At 40.0% G+C, this 14812-nt stretch overlaps 1 protein-coding gene across 3 annotated transcripts; it reads left to right on the forward strand.

The window, feature by feature from the left end:
* Positions 1–786: 786 nt before the first annotated feature.
* ccna2 (cyclin A2) lies at positions 787–5645 on the forward strand. Of its 3 annotated transcripts, none has more exons than XM_014199181.2 (9): positions 787–878; positions 1177–1434; positions 1864–2119; positions 2245–2351; positions 2436–2659; positions 2917–3121; positions 3522–3635; positions 4576–4709; positions 4959–5645. In XM_014199181.2, the coding sequence occupies exons 2-9, from the start codon at positions 1228–1230 to the stop codon at positions 5008–5010; spliced, it is 1299 nt and encodes a 432-aa protein (XP_014054656.1). In that variant the 5' UTR covers positions 787–878; positions 1177–1227; the 3' UTR covers positions 5011–5645.
* The last annotated feature ends 9167 nt before the right edge of the window (positions 5646–14812 follow it).

Raw genomic sequence — 14812 nt, forward strand, 5'->3', positions numbered from 1 at the left:
TATTTGACTAGGCAAGTCAGTTAAGAACAAATTCTTATTTTAAATGACGGCCTAGGAATAGTGGGTTAACTGCCTTGTTCAGGGGCAGAACGACAGATTTTTACCTTGTCAGCTCGGGGATTCAATCTTGCAACCTTTCGGTTAGAACTCTAACCACTAGGCTAGGCTACCTGCTAACCACTAGGCTACCTGCCGCCCCAGGTAGCCTAACCACTGTGCTTCAACAAAGTACTGAGTAAAGAGTCTGAATACTTATGTATGTGTGATATTTCATTTGAAAAAATTCTTAAAACATTTTTTGCTTTGTCATTATGGGATATTGTGTGTAGGTTGAGGGGGAAAAACAAACATTTTAATCCATTTTAGAATAGAATGTGTAAGAGTCAAGGGGTCTGAATACTTTCTGAATGCACTGCATATTCAGTTATATGTTTTGTTTTATAGGTTGGCACTTGAACATACCATCCTTCATGTTTGGCAGTTATATTTCTATTGAAGTATTTAGACTAACTACAGTATTTAAATCATGTGTGGTTTATTTGTCATGGGGTGAGGTTATCTGTGTATAGCATAAATGAGTGTTACAAGACTTTGAGATCCTCTCAGAGAGATCATAATTGTTTATACGATATTATATTAATTCAAATGATGAAAAATGTACCTTTGACTCTTTCATTGTCTATACACGCCGAAATCGCAACGGCCTGCGTATTCTTGGACACATGAAATCTGAGTTGTACCAGCCGCCGTAGATTCGTGACGTAATTTTCGCCTTCGGTTGTGATTGGCCGTTTCAATAGTCGCGGGCTACTTGAACTGAGAACAAGCAACATTTCTGCATTAATATATATTTTCAGTGGACAAGGGACTGTATCTAGGTAAAGGTTGCGCGGTGGTTAGCTACATTTATACGATTTAGTCAAACAGCATGGCGAGCTAATGTCGGTTTTCATGCAGAAGATGATTTTGTCTCAACGTTAAGTAGGGTTTTAAATTTGCAGCTCAGAATTACGTTGCCATCTCAACACCCCAGACTTGTCTGTGCGATATCTTATGCTACTGTAGCTAGTTTGCTAACACAGGTAGCCTCTTTGTGCTATCTTATACAATTTGTAAGTTTTATATTCATTTCAGTATTTTTTTACCAAGTTTTTTTTTATTTATTTTTCTTTGTAGCAAAGTGGACGTTTCTGCAGTGACTTGTTTGAGCCAGAAACTGAGAATAACATGTCAGGATCAAACCAAGGACAAGGAAGCGCGGTTGATGTTCCGCTGCCAGAATACCAAAACCAAGAAAATATGCTGTCCAGACTGAGGGGTCCAATCAAACACCGGGCAGACAACCAGGAGAACATTGTCCCCAAAGCACCACAGAGAACAGTTCTGGGAGGTTTGCAAAACAACCAATGCAGCAATCCTCAAAACACAACACAGGTTAGTAATTTCTAACTAGCCACAAGCCAGCGAACATTATACAAACACTTGTTGCCTAGCTAGCATAATTGGCATGTAGATTGAGCTAGGTTGTTTACTACCAAAAAATCACCTTAGGACAACACTGTCATAATTTTAGTTCATATTTTTACGGCCAAGAGTAGTGTTTAATTTACATTTGATTAATAATTTCATATTCACCTTACTGTATTCAAAGTTTGTATTGTTAATGTCCGCTAACTAGTTAGGGACCCTCCTAAGTAGTCCGCCATTTTATGCCGTCAACGTCTGTTAACATTGGGATGGCCAACTTGCTTTTTCATGCCTTCACATATTATCAAGTTATTTATTAATTAGCATGACATGGCTAGGTGGAACTGACTCATTGCTGAAACCATGGGCACTGAAATATTTAACCTTTCATTTCAGTTGCTGTCCTGCAAAAATGAAAATGAAGTACCTAAAAGTTATGCAGAGAAACTGGGCACCAAGCCGCCAGCTTTTCAGATTCACCTGGATGAGCCAGATTCTGCGTTCTCCAGGGAAAGGGTGTCCCTCAAAGCCAAGCCTTCCATAGAGATGTACCCCCTGAAACTGAACCCCACAGTTACCTGTCTCAGGCAGCCTCTGGCCTCTCTTGACATACCTGCCACATGTGTGTCTAACATGGATCTTAGTTTTGGTGGTGAGTATTTGTGTAATCCACCTGGCCGAATTATTGAAAATGTCCCTTTACCCTTTTATAACACTGAGGTGATCATGTTGTCTATGGATTAGAAAGACAACACTTTCCAATTCTCCTCTATATAGATTGTCCCATGGATATGTCAGTAACTGAAGGTGAAGAGAAGCCAGTGGACATGAATGCGGTAACAGAGTATGCTTCAGAAATACATGCTTATCTCAGGGAAATGGAGGTGAGTAAACTATTCATTGTTTAGTTGTCACACAAATCACTGAACCATGACTACAGAGTTGTCCTTTTGTGCTCTTGTCCCTAGGTTAAGTCCAGACCAAAAGCAGGCTACATGAAAAAGCAGCCAGACATAACCTACAGCATGCGGGCTATCCTTGTTGACTGGCTGGTGGAGGTTGGTGAGGAGTACAAGCTCCAGAACGAGACTCTATACCTTGCTGTGAACTACATTGACCGTTTCCTGTCTTCCATGTCAGTCCTGCGGGGGAAGCTGCAGTTGGTCGGAACCGCCGCCATGCTTTTGGCCTCGTAAGTGTTGTCAACCCCCACAGCATCCTTAAATGGGTATTTCACCTTTTTGTGTTCCATGAAGGCGTGCAGCGTAAACCAAGTTTGTTCTATATGTTGTGTAGAACCCACTGTATTTGGCCTCTGTCCCAAATGAATAGGAAAGATTGGCACCAACATCTGACAAATTTAAATTTGTGGGAACTGTCCCTTTAATTGATTGTGTCAAGCTAAGCAATGTGTGCTTTGATCACTCACTGGTTTTCATTCAAATGCAGGAAATTTGAAGAGATCTACCCCCCGGAGGTGGCAGAGTTCGTTTACATCACGGACGACACCTACACAAAAAAGCAAGTTTTGCGGATGGAGCATCTGGTGCTTAAAGTGCTCTCCTTCGATCTTGCCTCTCCCACCATCAACCAGTTTCTCACCCAGTACTTTCTCACCCAGCCTGTCAGCAACAAGGTGGAGAGCTTGTCAAGGGTGAGTAGATTACACATTGTAGTGTTCACATCTTGTAATTCAAAGTCCTACTCTAGTCTTTCACTTAATTTAATACCTGATTTACTTAACAAAAGGCATCTCAATAGGTGTTGCGGGTATCATGACATGGCACAAGTGGGAGGGTGGGCCTTCACTCTTTTGTTCTCTATCTCAAGCAAGGGGGAGGCTGATCTCATCAGTCCTTATCAGACTAACTCCTTGAGTGCCCTACTCAGACTTTTGCAGTTGTCTAAAAAAAAAAAAAAAAAACTTGTCCTTCAATTTATTCTTGGGATATCACTTCAACAGTGAACAAAATAATCCTTAGAGTTTGTCTAGGTTGAAATAGTTTTATAGATTTGGGTTTTTTTTGTCTTAAATGTTGTCTTTGTTTCCTTAGTTCCTAGGGGAGCTCAGTCTAGTAGACTCGGACCCATTCCTGAAGTACCTCCCCTCTCAAACTGCTGCTGCCGCCTTTGTTTTGGCAAACCACACTATAACAGGAAGCTCATGGGTAAGTTTGCAATGCTGTGCTAAGTGTTCTAGCAGGGTAGCAGTTTCATTGCCCTCTGGTTCGGCCATGATGCCCCACTCAAAATAAAGCGGCAATGTAGCATCTTTAACAGGTCTTTGCCTCAGTGCAGTAGGCCAGGATTTGGTAGCTGCCGCTAACCGGAATTCTCTCCCTGCAAGTAAATATGCCACTGGCTCACACGATCTCTCTGAGTAGTCCATCAATCAACTATTTTGGATCTCATGAACCTTTCTCCTCATGTAAATATGGAAGTCTTCCGTAATAGAGGCTTTTTTTGTCTCACTTGCTGCCTAAACTTTCATATTGATGGGCCATAACATTTATAGTAACTCACCTTATCACAACTGAGTGAACTTTGTATAACCAAGATTTACAACTGCGTATGTCCTTGGTGCAACAACCAATTAGTAGTTACTGAAGGTCAATTGGCTGTGTAACATTTAAATCTGCACCTTAACTTGGCACAAACTATTTCCACCTTGCTGAAGTCAGTGCTGTATTAAGTATGCCTTTGTAAGATTAAAATTAGAAAAGTTGTCTATTCCCCTGTTGACAGGTTTGCTTACTGACCACATGGGAATAGTGACTCTCTTCCCTCAATGTTGTCATTCTTTTCAATTCCCAGGCTCCTCCCTGACACGCAGTCTCTTGATTGCGTTTGATATTCAGGGTAGTACCATGCAGTGTATTTTATTTTCCACACTAATGTTTAAGCTTAACATTTTCCTTAAACAACCGTAGCATGAGATTGTCATACCCTGAAAAGACAGGCTGGCTCCCTGTTCAATTGCAGTATTTTATTTAGCCACAATTTTTCCTAAATTCCGATCTTTTGTCAACTGAAATCTTAACCCTAAATTAGAATGAATTGGTTTTCAGTGACTTTTGTGCATTTTTCTGACAGTTTGTTTTATTTCAGTCCAAGTCTCTGGCAGAGGTGACTGGCAACTCTTTAGAAGACCTGATGCCATGTATAGAGGATCTGCACCAAATGTACCTCAACGCTGCTACGCACGCACAACAGTCAGTGAGGGAGAAGTACAAGGGTGCAAAGTAAGTACACCATATAGATGGATTTATTTTCATGTTGGCATATTTTGCTAATGTAAACCATTGCTAGACATCCATTTGACTCTAATCTAATATAGCCAGTAAGCTTACGCACGGCTATTTTGTTTTTCCTACTAGGGATACTACTTGTTCATATGGCAATTTTCTAGATTTCTATTATCTTCAACATAAATGGTGGGTCTGAATGGAAGCATGTTGGTTAATTCTACCATGGTTTTTCTCTCTCTCTAGGTACCAAGAGGTCTCTCTCATTGAGCCCCCCATGAAACTGTCATTGAATTGATTTATTTTTTTTGTGCATATTTATTTTTTACTACGTGCCTCATATTGCCAGAATTTCAATAACTGAACTCGTGTCTGCAGTCTTGAGGATGTGGACAACGTTTTAGATTTTTAATGTGCATTTTATATGTACAATCCTGTAGGATAAGGGTTCTTTTACGCTTGATGCAGCCATGGGCTTTAATGTCGTTAATCAAGCAATGTCATGTTTCTTTTCTTACTAGACAAATGTTTGCAGTGGTTTTTAATTGCTTAAAAGCTGTAAAGATTAGCTCACTTTCTGCATTTTTGTAATAAAACTGCAGCTTATTTTCCCCTCTGCAACTAATAGAATATTTCCTGACAAATCTGACTAACCATGGTTTGGTTTTCTATGACAACTTTATTTAATATGGGCTGTCTGGGTGTGGTTGATTTGTTATTTTTTTATAACACAAGTCAATTCTGGTTAATGATATTTTAGTATAATTTGGAAGCCCAAGTCTAGCTAATTTGCCTTGACATACTGCAAAAGTCTTTCTGCCTCTTTCTTTTTTTCTTAAATCACTTGTCTCATGTGTCTTGGCCTTCATTGGTTATCAATTAAGGAATCATCCGCTCTGTATGTCTCTTGTAAATAAATTCCATTCCCACAGACCCTTGGTTATTAATCCTTCCGATTTAAAATGTATTGTACTTCATACTATTCTGGAAGTAGTTCAGGGTAGTAGCACCATGTGAGATGGCTTTCTAATTTGAAGTGAACGTTTCAAATCACAATTTGTGGGTGCCATCAGTGAAATGTCAGTATTGCATGTCTTGTTGTGGCCTCTTGGGGGCAGCAGAACACTACTGTTCCCTTGCCTTAGTGCAGCATTTCCCAAACGCAGTCCCTCGGACCCTAAGGCACTACACATCTGACTCAATCATAGCTTGAGTTCATTTATATGAATTAGCTATGTAGTGTTAGAGCAAAAACCAGGACTGAGTTGGGAAACGCTGCCTTAGTAAATACATCTTCACCAATGTTTCTCAATTCCTTGCAGAGAAATTTGAGTAACAACCCTGTTTTTGTTATAGCACATTGTTTCAATGATACAGGCATCATGCAAGATGAGGTGTATATGAATATGCTTGAATTCATGTCCTGGTGTTTGAAAAACAGATCTAGACATCTGTGCTATAGATGTTTTATGAATTATGGTTGGCATCTGGCTCTATTTTAAAACCACCGTTCAAAGCTGGGGCTCCCATTTTAAATTGAAAGCCGCTTAACAGATACATTAAAGGGAGATATGATTGCTTCAGAAAATGCTATTCAAGGATTTCACCAACGAACTCCTATTCCTAAAGAAAGGAATGGCAGTTCTTCACAAAGGCAACATTGTTTCCATTCTGAAGCTGTGATATAAAATGAGCAGACTGTCTTATGACAATTTAGTTAATGTTTCAATTGAACTGCCACTTCAATGACAGCATGATTAAACATGTTTTCTGTTCCAAGCTGGCCTGTGATTTGATTCTTTGCCTGCAAGTGAACAGGTAGCCAATGGCAGTGAGAGGGGGCTTCTTGCTCTGTGTGCCTGCATGTGTTTATGCACCGGTGATACATTGTTCTGGCTCTGTACCGCGAGCGCTGAGTACAGAGCCCAGCAACAGAATGCTTACCGCCCATTTACCCAGTATCTTTACGGGTGCACACATCTACACTATGGACCACTTCTCCTCTAGATAACGATACGAGACAACTCAACAGGAATATCTAAGGAAAAATAAAACCATGGAGGGAAAGAAAATTCCCAACGGAACCAGCCGCAATGATCTAACGTTCTAAAATGACAACCATGACCACGCCTCGGCACCACTTCAAACGCTAAAGGATCCTGAACGTGTCCAGGGGGGGACTCCAGAGCTGACCCATGCCCTCACCGAGGAGGTTCTTGGTGGCGTCCACCTCGCTGCCCGTAGCCCTGGGCTGGGGCTGGAACCTGAGTGTGTACCTGGGGCTGTTGCTCCTGCTGCTTCTGCTCATGCTGCTACTGCTCTGGATGCTCCTCAAGCAGCTGAAGAACTCAGTGGGGTCTAGTCTGCAGCCCGGACGCTCTCTGAGGGACCCTCGCCATGGTCAGAGAGGAAACTATGTATGAGGGAAGAAGTGTGTGCTGACTTTGTTGGACTGTGTCTCACAGCTTGTTGGACGGGAAGACTGTCTTCTCCACATCAAGAATTGTATTGGACTGTGCCAAAGACTGTGTTGGAAGGAAAGGCTGTCTTTTTTGAAAGGGCAAAAGATCTTGTCATAAGGAAATGCTTTCTTCTCAAGCGGTGTCAGACTGTGCTGTAGACCTGTCATAAGGAATGATAGTATTTTTATGAAAGGGTGTTGGACTATCCCTCACAGCTTATGGAAAGAAAATACTGTTTTCTCTTGAAATCTGTTTGAATATATCTCATGGTTTTGTAGAACACTTACACAAAGCCATTCCTCAGAAGTGTGTTTGACTGTGCCTCACAGCTTGTTGACTGACGAGCTATACACTATGGAGCTTATAACCTGATATAAACTGCTTATTCTTCAGTCTGTTGAACAATGGATCGTAGAGACCAGAGAAGTGCTTCAGACTGCTGAGTTGTCTGACAGACGGTGACTCGGCAATCCTTGTTTCATCATCAGTGTATGTGTTTTATCTTATTTCTATGTATGTAATGTACATAATGTATTCACCATTATATCAGTATATCTTTTCTGAAGAGTGCATACAGTGTAAGATAGCCTACAATGTTGAATTTCTGAGAATATACTCATATGAAACGGATAGTTCACCCAAATTACACATTGATTTCCTTACCCTGTAAGCAGTCTAAGGAATAACAGCAATCTATGCTTTGGTTTTATTTTCCTGGCACTGTTTCCTAATGCTAATGTTTTAGCATTTGTGGCACAAAACCCATTCATGTCTTGATACGGTTATTAGCATTTTTCACGCATCATGTTCAAATCATCTAAAAGTGACTTGAGATTCACAAAAAATGTAGATACTTTTGGAAGATTTGGACATGATGCCCGAAAAATGCTAATATTGGTACAAGGACTGGTACAGTCTCTATCGTCATTAGTTATTGATATCTTCATGCAATTTGTACTGCACATAAACATACCACACATATTAACCTACTTCTATTCATCTTTTAAATGCATTTTCACAGTCGCTTTCAAAAATCAACATTACTAAGAGAAAACATGCAAGATCCAATCTGCATTTTCATATATGCTGATTAAAGCAATACATTCAGGGTGGCAATTTGCACTCCTCTCATCTCAATGGTGATTTGGTTGGACAGTATTGAGGAAATGTCTCCAATTAAATATCTGAAGTGAGCTTGGCCATTTGTTTAGGTAGATCTACCCCACAGCCATGTCAAACCAATTACTGAAGGAGTCCCTCTAAGAAAAGCGTAATATAGTTAATGTAGTACTGCCTTGGGCATGGATATATGTAACTAAGGGTCTAACCCAAAGGTGGATGTAAACCCTGGATTGCTGACGCTATGTATTGGCCATTGAGAGGCTTTGAAACCACCGATCGGCCATATTGGCACACCATAGTAGGAGAAGTCCTCCATAGGAATGAATGGAATTCAACAGTATTTCAACTAAATGTTTCAAGGACAAAATTGCATGTATTTAAGTATTTTTGTTGTTGTGGGGAAAGCAGCACTCTAAAAAAATACTTTAAGGAAAATGTTTTTATATATTTTGAAATGTGTATGTTTAGCTCACGTAATATAATTTAAAAGTATGCATCAAAGTGTCTGTAATAAAATAAACGTGTCAGAAACTAACGTAGACATTAATACAAGCATTTCTACCCATTCCATATTGTCTTTGGCTTCAATACAGCGCCCCCTGTCAGTCATCCAGGGTTTATACACATCATTGGTCTACCTCTTCCAACCCATGCTGTTTGGATGCTCTGTGTTTTGCCTCTATAGGAAGCTGTGTGTGCATGCGCCTGCAGGTATGTTTGTGTATGACACTAAATTTTTTAATCCATGAACATTTTGTTTATATTAGATTGTTCACCGTTAAGTCGGTACTTCAGAATGTGCTTGATTGACAATGTAAGCGTTTCTATGTTTCCCCAGAACCTGTCATTCAGTAGCTCTTGAGTTCATCCTTGTACATGCCCATGGGGGTGACAGGTGTGTGTGTTTTCTATATTGTAATGAATGGGAAGCTTTTTTTTTATTTTTATGAAAGACTACAGCTAGTCAATGATGTCCTCAGCTCAAGGGTTAATGTAGCTCACAACAACAAAATGCATCCTTGACTTAGCTCCGTTGTAGCCCCATTTGTGTCATTTATATACTTGGATTCAGATTTTGAATTTAAGTACAATGTCACGAATGGGCCTAGGCTCCATTGTATGATCAACAGTGTACCTCAGCAAAAATACTCACGTGGCATCAATATACAAAACATTATTCTCTGAATAAAAAAATTACAACAGCAGGATTTTTGTAGATAAATAATTACAAAGTCTTCTCGTTTTCACCAACAAAGCTTTATTTAATACTGTCAAGGATGAGTTATTTTGTGCTGCCCTGCTTATTTGTTGCACTGAGATTTAGCAACAATCTTGACAAGAAAAGTATGTTTTATATTCCTTTGCCCATCACATACACAACCCAAGTGGGATTACTTTAACTATCATGTGCCTAAACTAACCACAGAGACCCAAACCTCTAGATGTCAAACATCATAACAGTCAAGGAATTTGAACAGTTCAAATTCCTTGGTAAAAGTGGGTCCATCCACTTCACTAACTAAAGCCACACAAAACTGTAGATAAGGACTCAAACTGGGCATAGGGACACATATGGCTATGATGAGAATTCATTATGTGACCTGTTGGGTACTATGTTCTGTACAATCATGATTCATCAATGTCACGGCTGATGGTATGTGAGCCCACACTGGAGGCGTCACACACCATCTATTTTTCTGGGTGGAGGCGTTCAGTGGTTGACTCATGTCGTCTGTCACCACTTAGTCATCTGCAGGGCTTAATAAACCAAAATACACCTCTCTTCTCTCTCCATGGTTTTAACCTTCGTTATCGTAACGATAACAGATTCTGCACCGGTCAACACTTATCTGAGGGGGTGATTGAAGTAAACACTCCAACAATTAATTAATTTGATATTGAAGTTGATGGATGGATGAGCAACTGAATGAACAAATTAATCAATATGGCCCGAAGGGGTGTGGTATGCCGTGGTATATTGGCTATATACCACAAATCCCTCAAGGTGCCTTATTGCTATTATAAACTGGTTAACAACGTAATTAGAAGAGTAAAAAAATTGTTTTGCGTCATACCTGTGGTATACGGTCTGTTATACAACGGGTAGGTCTAATCCTGACTACTGATTGGTTAAAACCACATTCCAGACAGTGTCTACTCCACAAGTTACCACTGGCTAAATCTATGACTTTAAAATGCCTATTTACTCAGTTCCATCTGTCTGTGCAATCCACTGTCTCATCAGCCCAGCCAGGAACTTTACAAACTTGATCTCCACTATAAAAAAACATCTCACTTTTCTTTTAGACTAACTCGTTTTCAACAGCGGAGATTTGTAAAAACCTGTCTGTCGGTCTTTGCGACATTTGCAACATTGTTTAAATTTTCAAATTTGATCTCCAGCTGTCCCATAGTAATGAATGTATTCGGAGTTGGGATGAGACAGACAGGCAAGCAGTGTTTCTCAGCCAGTCAAAATCATGAATCAGCTGGCATCATTTTTTATGGATATATACAAATAAATGTCAATTGAAAAAAGGTCAAACGAAATGAAGTGCAGCTAGTTTTCAGTCTTTCCAGCTTCAGTTTGAAGTGATTGTGTTAGCTGTGTTGTTGGCTATCTCCTCTGAACAATAGTGTCCTGACAAGTGAGCACATTTTCTATGCCAGGCGAAATTGCGAATCATAAGCTCATTGTTATGGATGTATCCAAATAAATGTCAATAGAAAACAACTTAAACAAATGCAGCTACTTTGCTGTTATTCTGGCTGCACTTTTTGACGTAACTGTAAATTAGCTGTAGTTAGCTAGCTAACGAGCAAGGGATTAGAACATTTGCCAGCCAGTCTGGCAATGGAACATTTAGAACGAACGACGTCCATAGACACAGAACAAAAAGACTGAATGACTGTGTCGAGTCTCAAGCAACCAAACCGATAGAACGAGGACCAGCCAGCTTGGGTAGCAACGTTAGATTTGTGTCGGGACTATATTTTGTGAAAGGATGAAATAGTATGAATAAATTCATCAAAATAAAGTTAGTGAAAATGTAAATCATTATTTGAATATGTTAGTAACCTGTTGTATAAAAGTGATAATGCCCTCGAAGCTGGTGTTGGGAAGATATATTGGCATGGTTTGCTAGCCCGAAACGAAGCCTAACAACACTATGCCAATATATCCTCCAAGCACTGACTTCTCAGGCATTATCACTTGGATATACCATGGCTTTCAACCAATCAGCATTCAGGGCTCGAACCACCCGGGTTTATAATAAGCTTTATACCATCTGTAATGTGATGACTGGACAGCTATATAAAATGGAGCAGTGTTGTGAGTGATATATTTAGGATATTTTCCTTCAATTAAAATAATTAAATTCATACCAAATTAAAATAATATCAAATATGTTAGCTCCTTTCGATTTTTTTTATTGATTCTAAGGTTATAGTAGAAACACTTGGGTTTTACTGTGAGTTCAGAACCTGAGAAACAGGCTTGCTGTTTTTTCACCCACGTCTAGAACCTCACACTGCACAGATCCCAAGGTGACAAAAAATACTGACAAAGCAGTATTTAAATGAGAACGGAACCGCTAGGCTTTAGAACACCAGCTAATTGCAACTGTAAATCGGCATTGTTGCATCACCGGTAGGAGAGTATAGGGATTCCTGAATTTACTCAGACCATAACCTCTGCGTGCATTAATGAGAAAAATTTGCTGGTGTCAAACCACATATGAAAACATACATATTTTGAAAGCTGAGAAACAGCCCTTTCAAATGATATGTCATACAATAGCAGCGCATCAATCAAATGGTAATCAGTCAAGAAAAATAGACCTATGAAAATGTGTATCTTATACAAAAATCAATGCTTTTTTTCCCAAACTGCCATTTACACTACTTCCTAATAAAGACGGACATAAACTTAGAGCTCATTGAGTCTTCATTATTTTGTAAGGATTGATCATCTGTAATCAGAATAGTAATACACTTTACTGTGAATGAGTTACAGCTGTTTTAGTGACCTGTAGAATTTTTCTAGAATTCTATGGAATGTTCTGTGATCTTTCCTCTTAAACACATACTCTATGCACCAAATCATACACTGTTATATAGTGCAGCCCTTGTTCGCAGATGTGAATCTGAATGATTCGCTTTTAAGATAAAACTTCATAAATATGAATAGATTTAGGACTAGGATAAAGGATTATAGAATTAAAAACCTGCCTAGTTTCTCTATTGGAATAGGCCTATAAGATCCTAAAATAATTGGTGTCATTACCCTTTAACATTTAAATTCATCTCAATATAAAAATGTAAAGGATTATTATTGTTCTGATACACACTGGCAAATGGATTAGGTATTGTCAACAGGGTTGTTGTCTCTATTAGTGTGTGGCAGGCTGGTTAACACTGGGATAAACTGATTAAAGTTAACGGTAGAACTAACACAATAACTGGCTTATGGAAGCACTTCTCTAAGCGAGAGGTATATTATATATTTCTATTAGTGCTACCTTTTATATTCTTGATCGTAATGATATAGACCTAGTTGTAAAACAGCCGAGGTGATAGAGCAACGACCCTGGAATAAAAAACAAAATGTGTATGGGTGGAGAGAGTGTTGGTTTTACAGGTTTACTAGCTCTGGATTGTCAGTACTGCATGTATTCTTGGCTATAGTGCCATGGCTGTCAGAGTCGATTGTAAGTTAAACCTGGGTATTCCTTTATGGGTAGTGTGATGCCTAAGACTCGTTTTTACTTGGAGTCATTAGCGGCCGTTAGAATCTACAGTGAGGGAAAAAAGTATTTGATCCCCTGCTGATTTTGTACGTTTGCCCACTGATAAAGAAATGATCAGTCTCTCATTTTAATGGTAGGTTTATTTGAACAGTGAGAGACAGAATAACAAAAAAATCCAGAAAAACGCATTTCAAAAATGTTATAAATTGATTGGCATTTTAATGAGGGAAATAAGTATTTGACCCCCTCTCAATCAGAAAGATTTCTGGCTCCCAGGTGTCTTTTATACAGGTAACGAGCTGAGATTAGGAGCACACTCTTAAAGGGAGTGCTCCTAATCTCAGTTTGTTACCTGTATAAAAGACACCTGTCCACAGAAGCATTCAATCAATCAGATTCCAAACTCTACACCATGGCCAAGACCAAAGAGCTCTCCAAGGATGTCAGGGACAAGATTGTAGACCTACACAAGGCTGGAATGGGCTACATGACCATCGCCAAGCAGCTTGGTGAGAAGGTGACAACATTTGGTGCGATTATTCGCAAATGGAAGAAACACAAAAGAACTGTGAATCTCCCTGGGCCTGGGGCTCCATGCAAGATCTCACCTCGTAGAGTTGCAATGATCATGAGAACAGTGAGGAATCAGCCCAGAACTACACGGGAGGATCTTGTCAATGATCTCAAGGCAGCTGGGACCATAGTCACCAAGAAAACAATTGGTAACACACTACGCCGTGAAGGACTGAAATCCTGCAGCGCCCGCAATGTCCCCCTGCTCAAGAAAGCACATATACATGCCCGTCTGAAGTTTGCCAATGAACATCTGAATGATTCAGAGGACAACTGGGTGAAAGTGTTGTGGTCAGATGAGACCAAAATGGAGCTCTTTGGCATCAACTCAACTCGCCGTGTTTGGAGGAGGAGGAATGCTGCCTATGACCCCAAGAACACCATCCCCACCGTCAAACATGGAGGTGGAAACATTATGCTTTGGGGGTGTTTTTCTGCTAAGGGGACAGGACAACTTCACCGCATCAAAGGGACGATGGACGGGGCCATGTACCGTCAAATCTTGGGTGAGAGCCTCCTTCCCTCAGCCAGGGCATTGAAAATGGGTCGTGGATGGGTATTCCAGCATGACAATGACCCAAAACACACGGCCAAGGCAACAAAGGAGTGGCTCAAGAAGAAGCACATTAAGGTCCTGGAGTAGCCTAGCCAGTCTCCAGGACCTTAATCCCATAGAAAATCTGTGGAGGGAGCTGAAGGTTCGAGTTGCCAAACGTCAGCCTCAAAACCTTAATGACTTGGAGAAGATCTGCAAAGAGCAGTGGGACAAAATCCCTCCTGAGATGTGTGCAAACCTGGTGGCCAACTACAAGAAACGTCTGACCTCTGTGATTGCCAACAAGGGTTTTGCCACCAAGTACTAAGTCATGTTTTGCAGAGGTGTCAAATACTTATTTCCCTCATTAAAATGCAAATCAATTTATAACATTTTTGACATGTGTTTTTCTGGATTTCTTTGCTGTTATTCTGTCTCTCACTGTTCAAATTAACCTACCATTAAAATGAGAGACTGATCATTTCTTTGTCAGTGGGCAAATGTACAAAATCAACAGGGGATCAAATACTTTTTTCCCTCACTGTATCTTCCTTTTTTTGTCAGAATAAAACAGGATATAATGAGGACTACATGCAATGGCGACCCATCATTCAGGGCTTGCCTGTTTTGCATGTTATTTTGGCATTAATACAAGTC

Source organism: Salmo salar, chromosome 05, assembly GCF_965601325.2.
Source record: "Salmo salar chromosome 05, fSalSal1, whole genome shotgun sequence".
Classification (NCBI taxonomy): domain Eukaryota; kingdom Metazoa; phylum Chordata; class Actinopteri; order Salmoniformes; family Salmonidae; genus Salmo; species Salmo salar.

What these genes read in the sequence shown, in the direction of transcription:
- ccna2 (XM_014199181.2), top strand. Translation starts at nt 1,228, where the DNA reads ATGTCAGGATCAAACCAAGGACAAGGAAGCGCGGTTGATGTTCCGCTG. An exon ending in CATGGATCTTAGTTTTGGTG is followed by an intron (nt 2,120 to 2,244) that starts GTGAGTATTTGT and finishes TCCTCTATATAG; the next exon opens with ATTGTCCCATGGATATGTCA. An exon ending in AGGTGGAGAGCTTGTCAAGG is followed by an intron (nt 3,122 to 3,521) that starts GTGAGTAGATTA and finishes TTGTTTCCTTAG; the next exon opens with TTCCTAGGGGAGCTCAGTCT.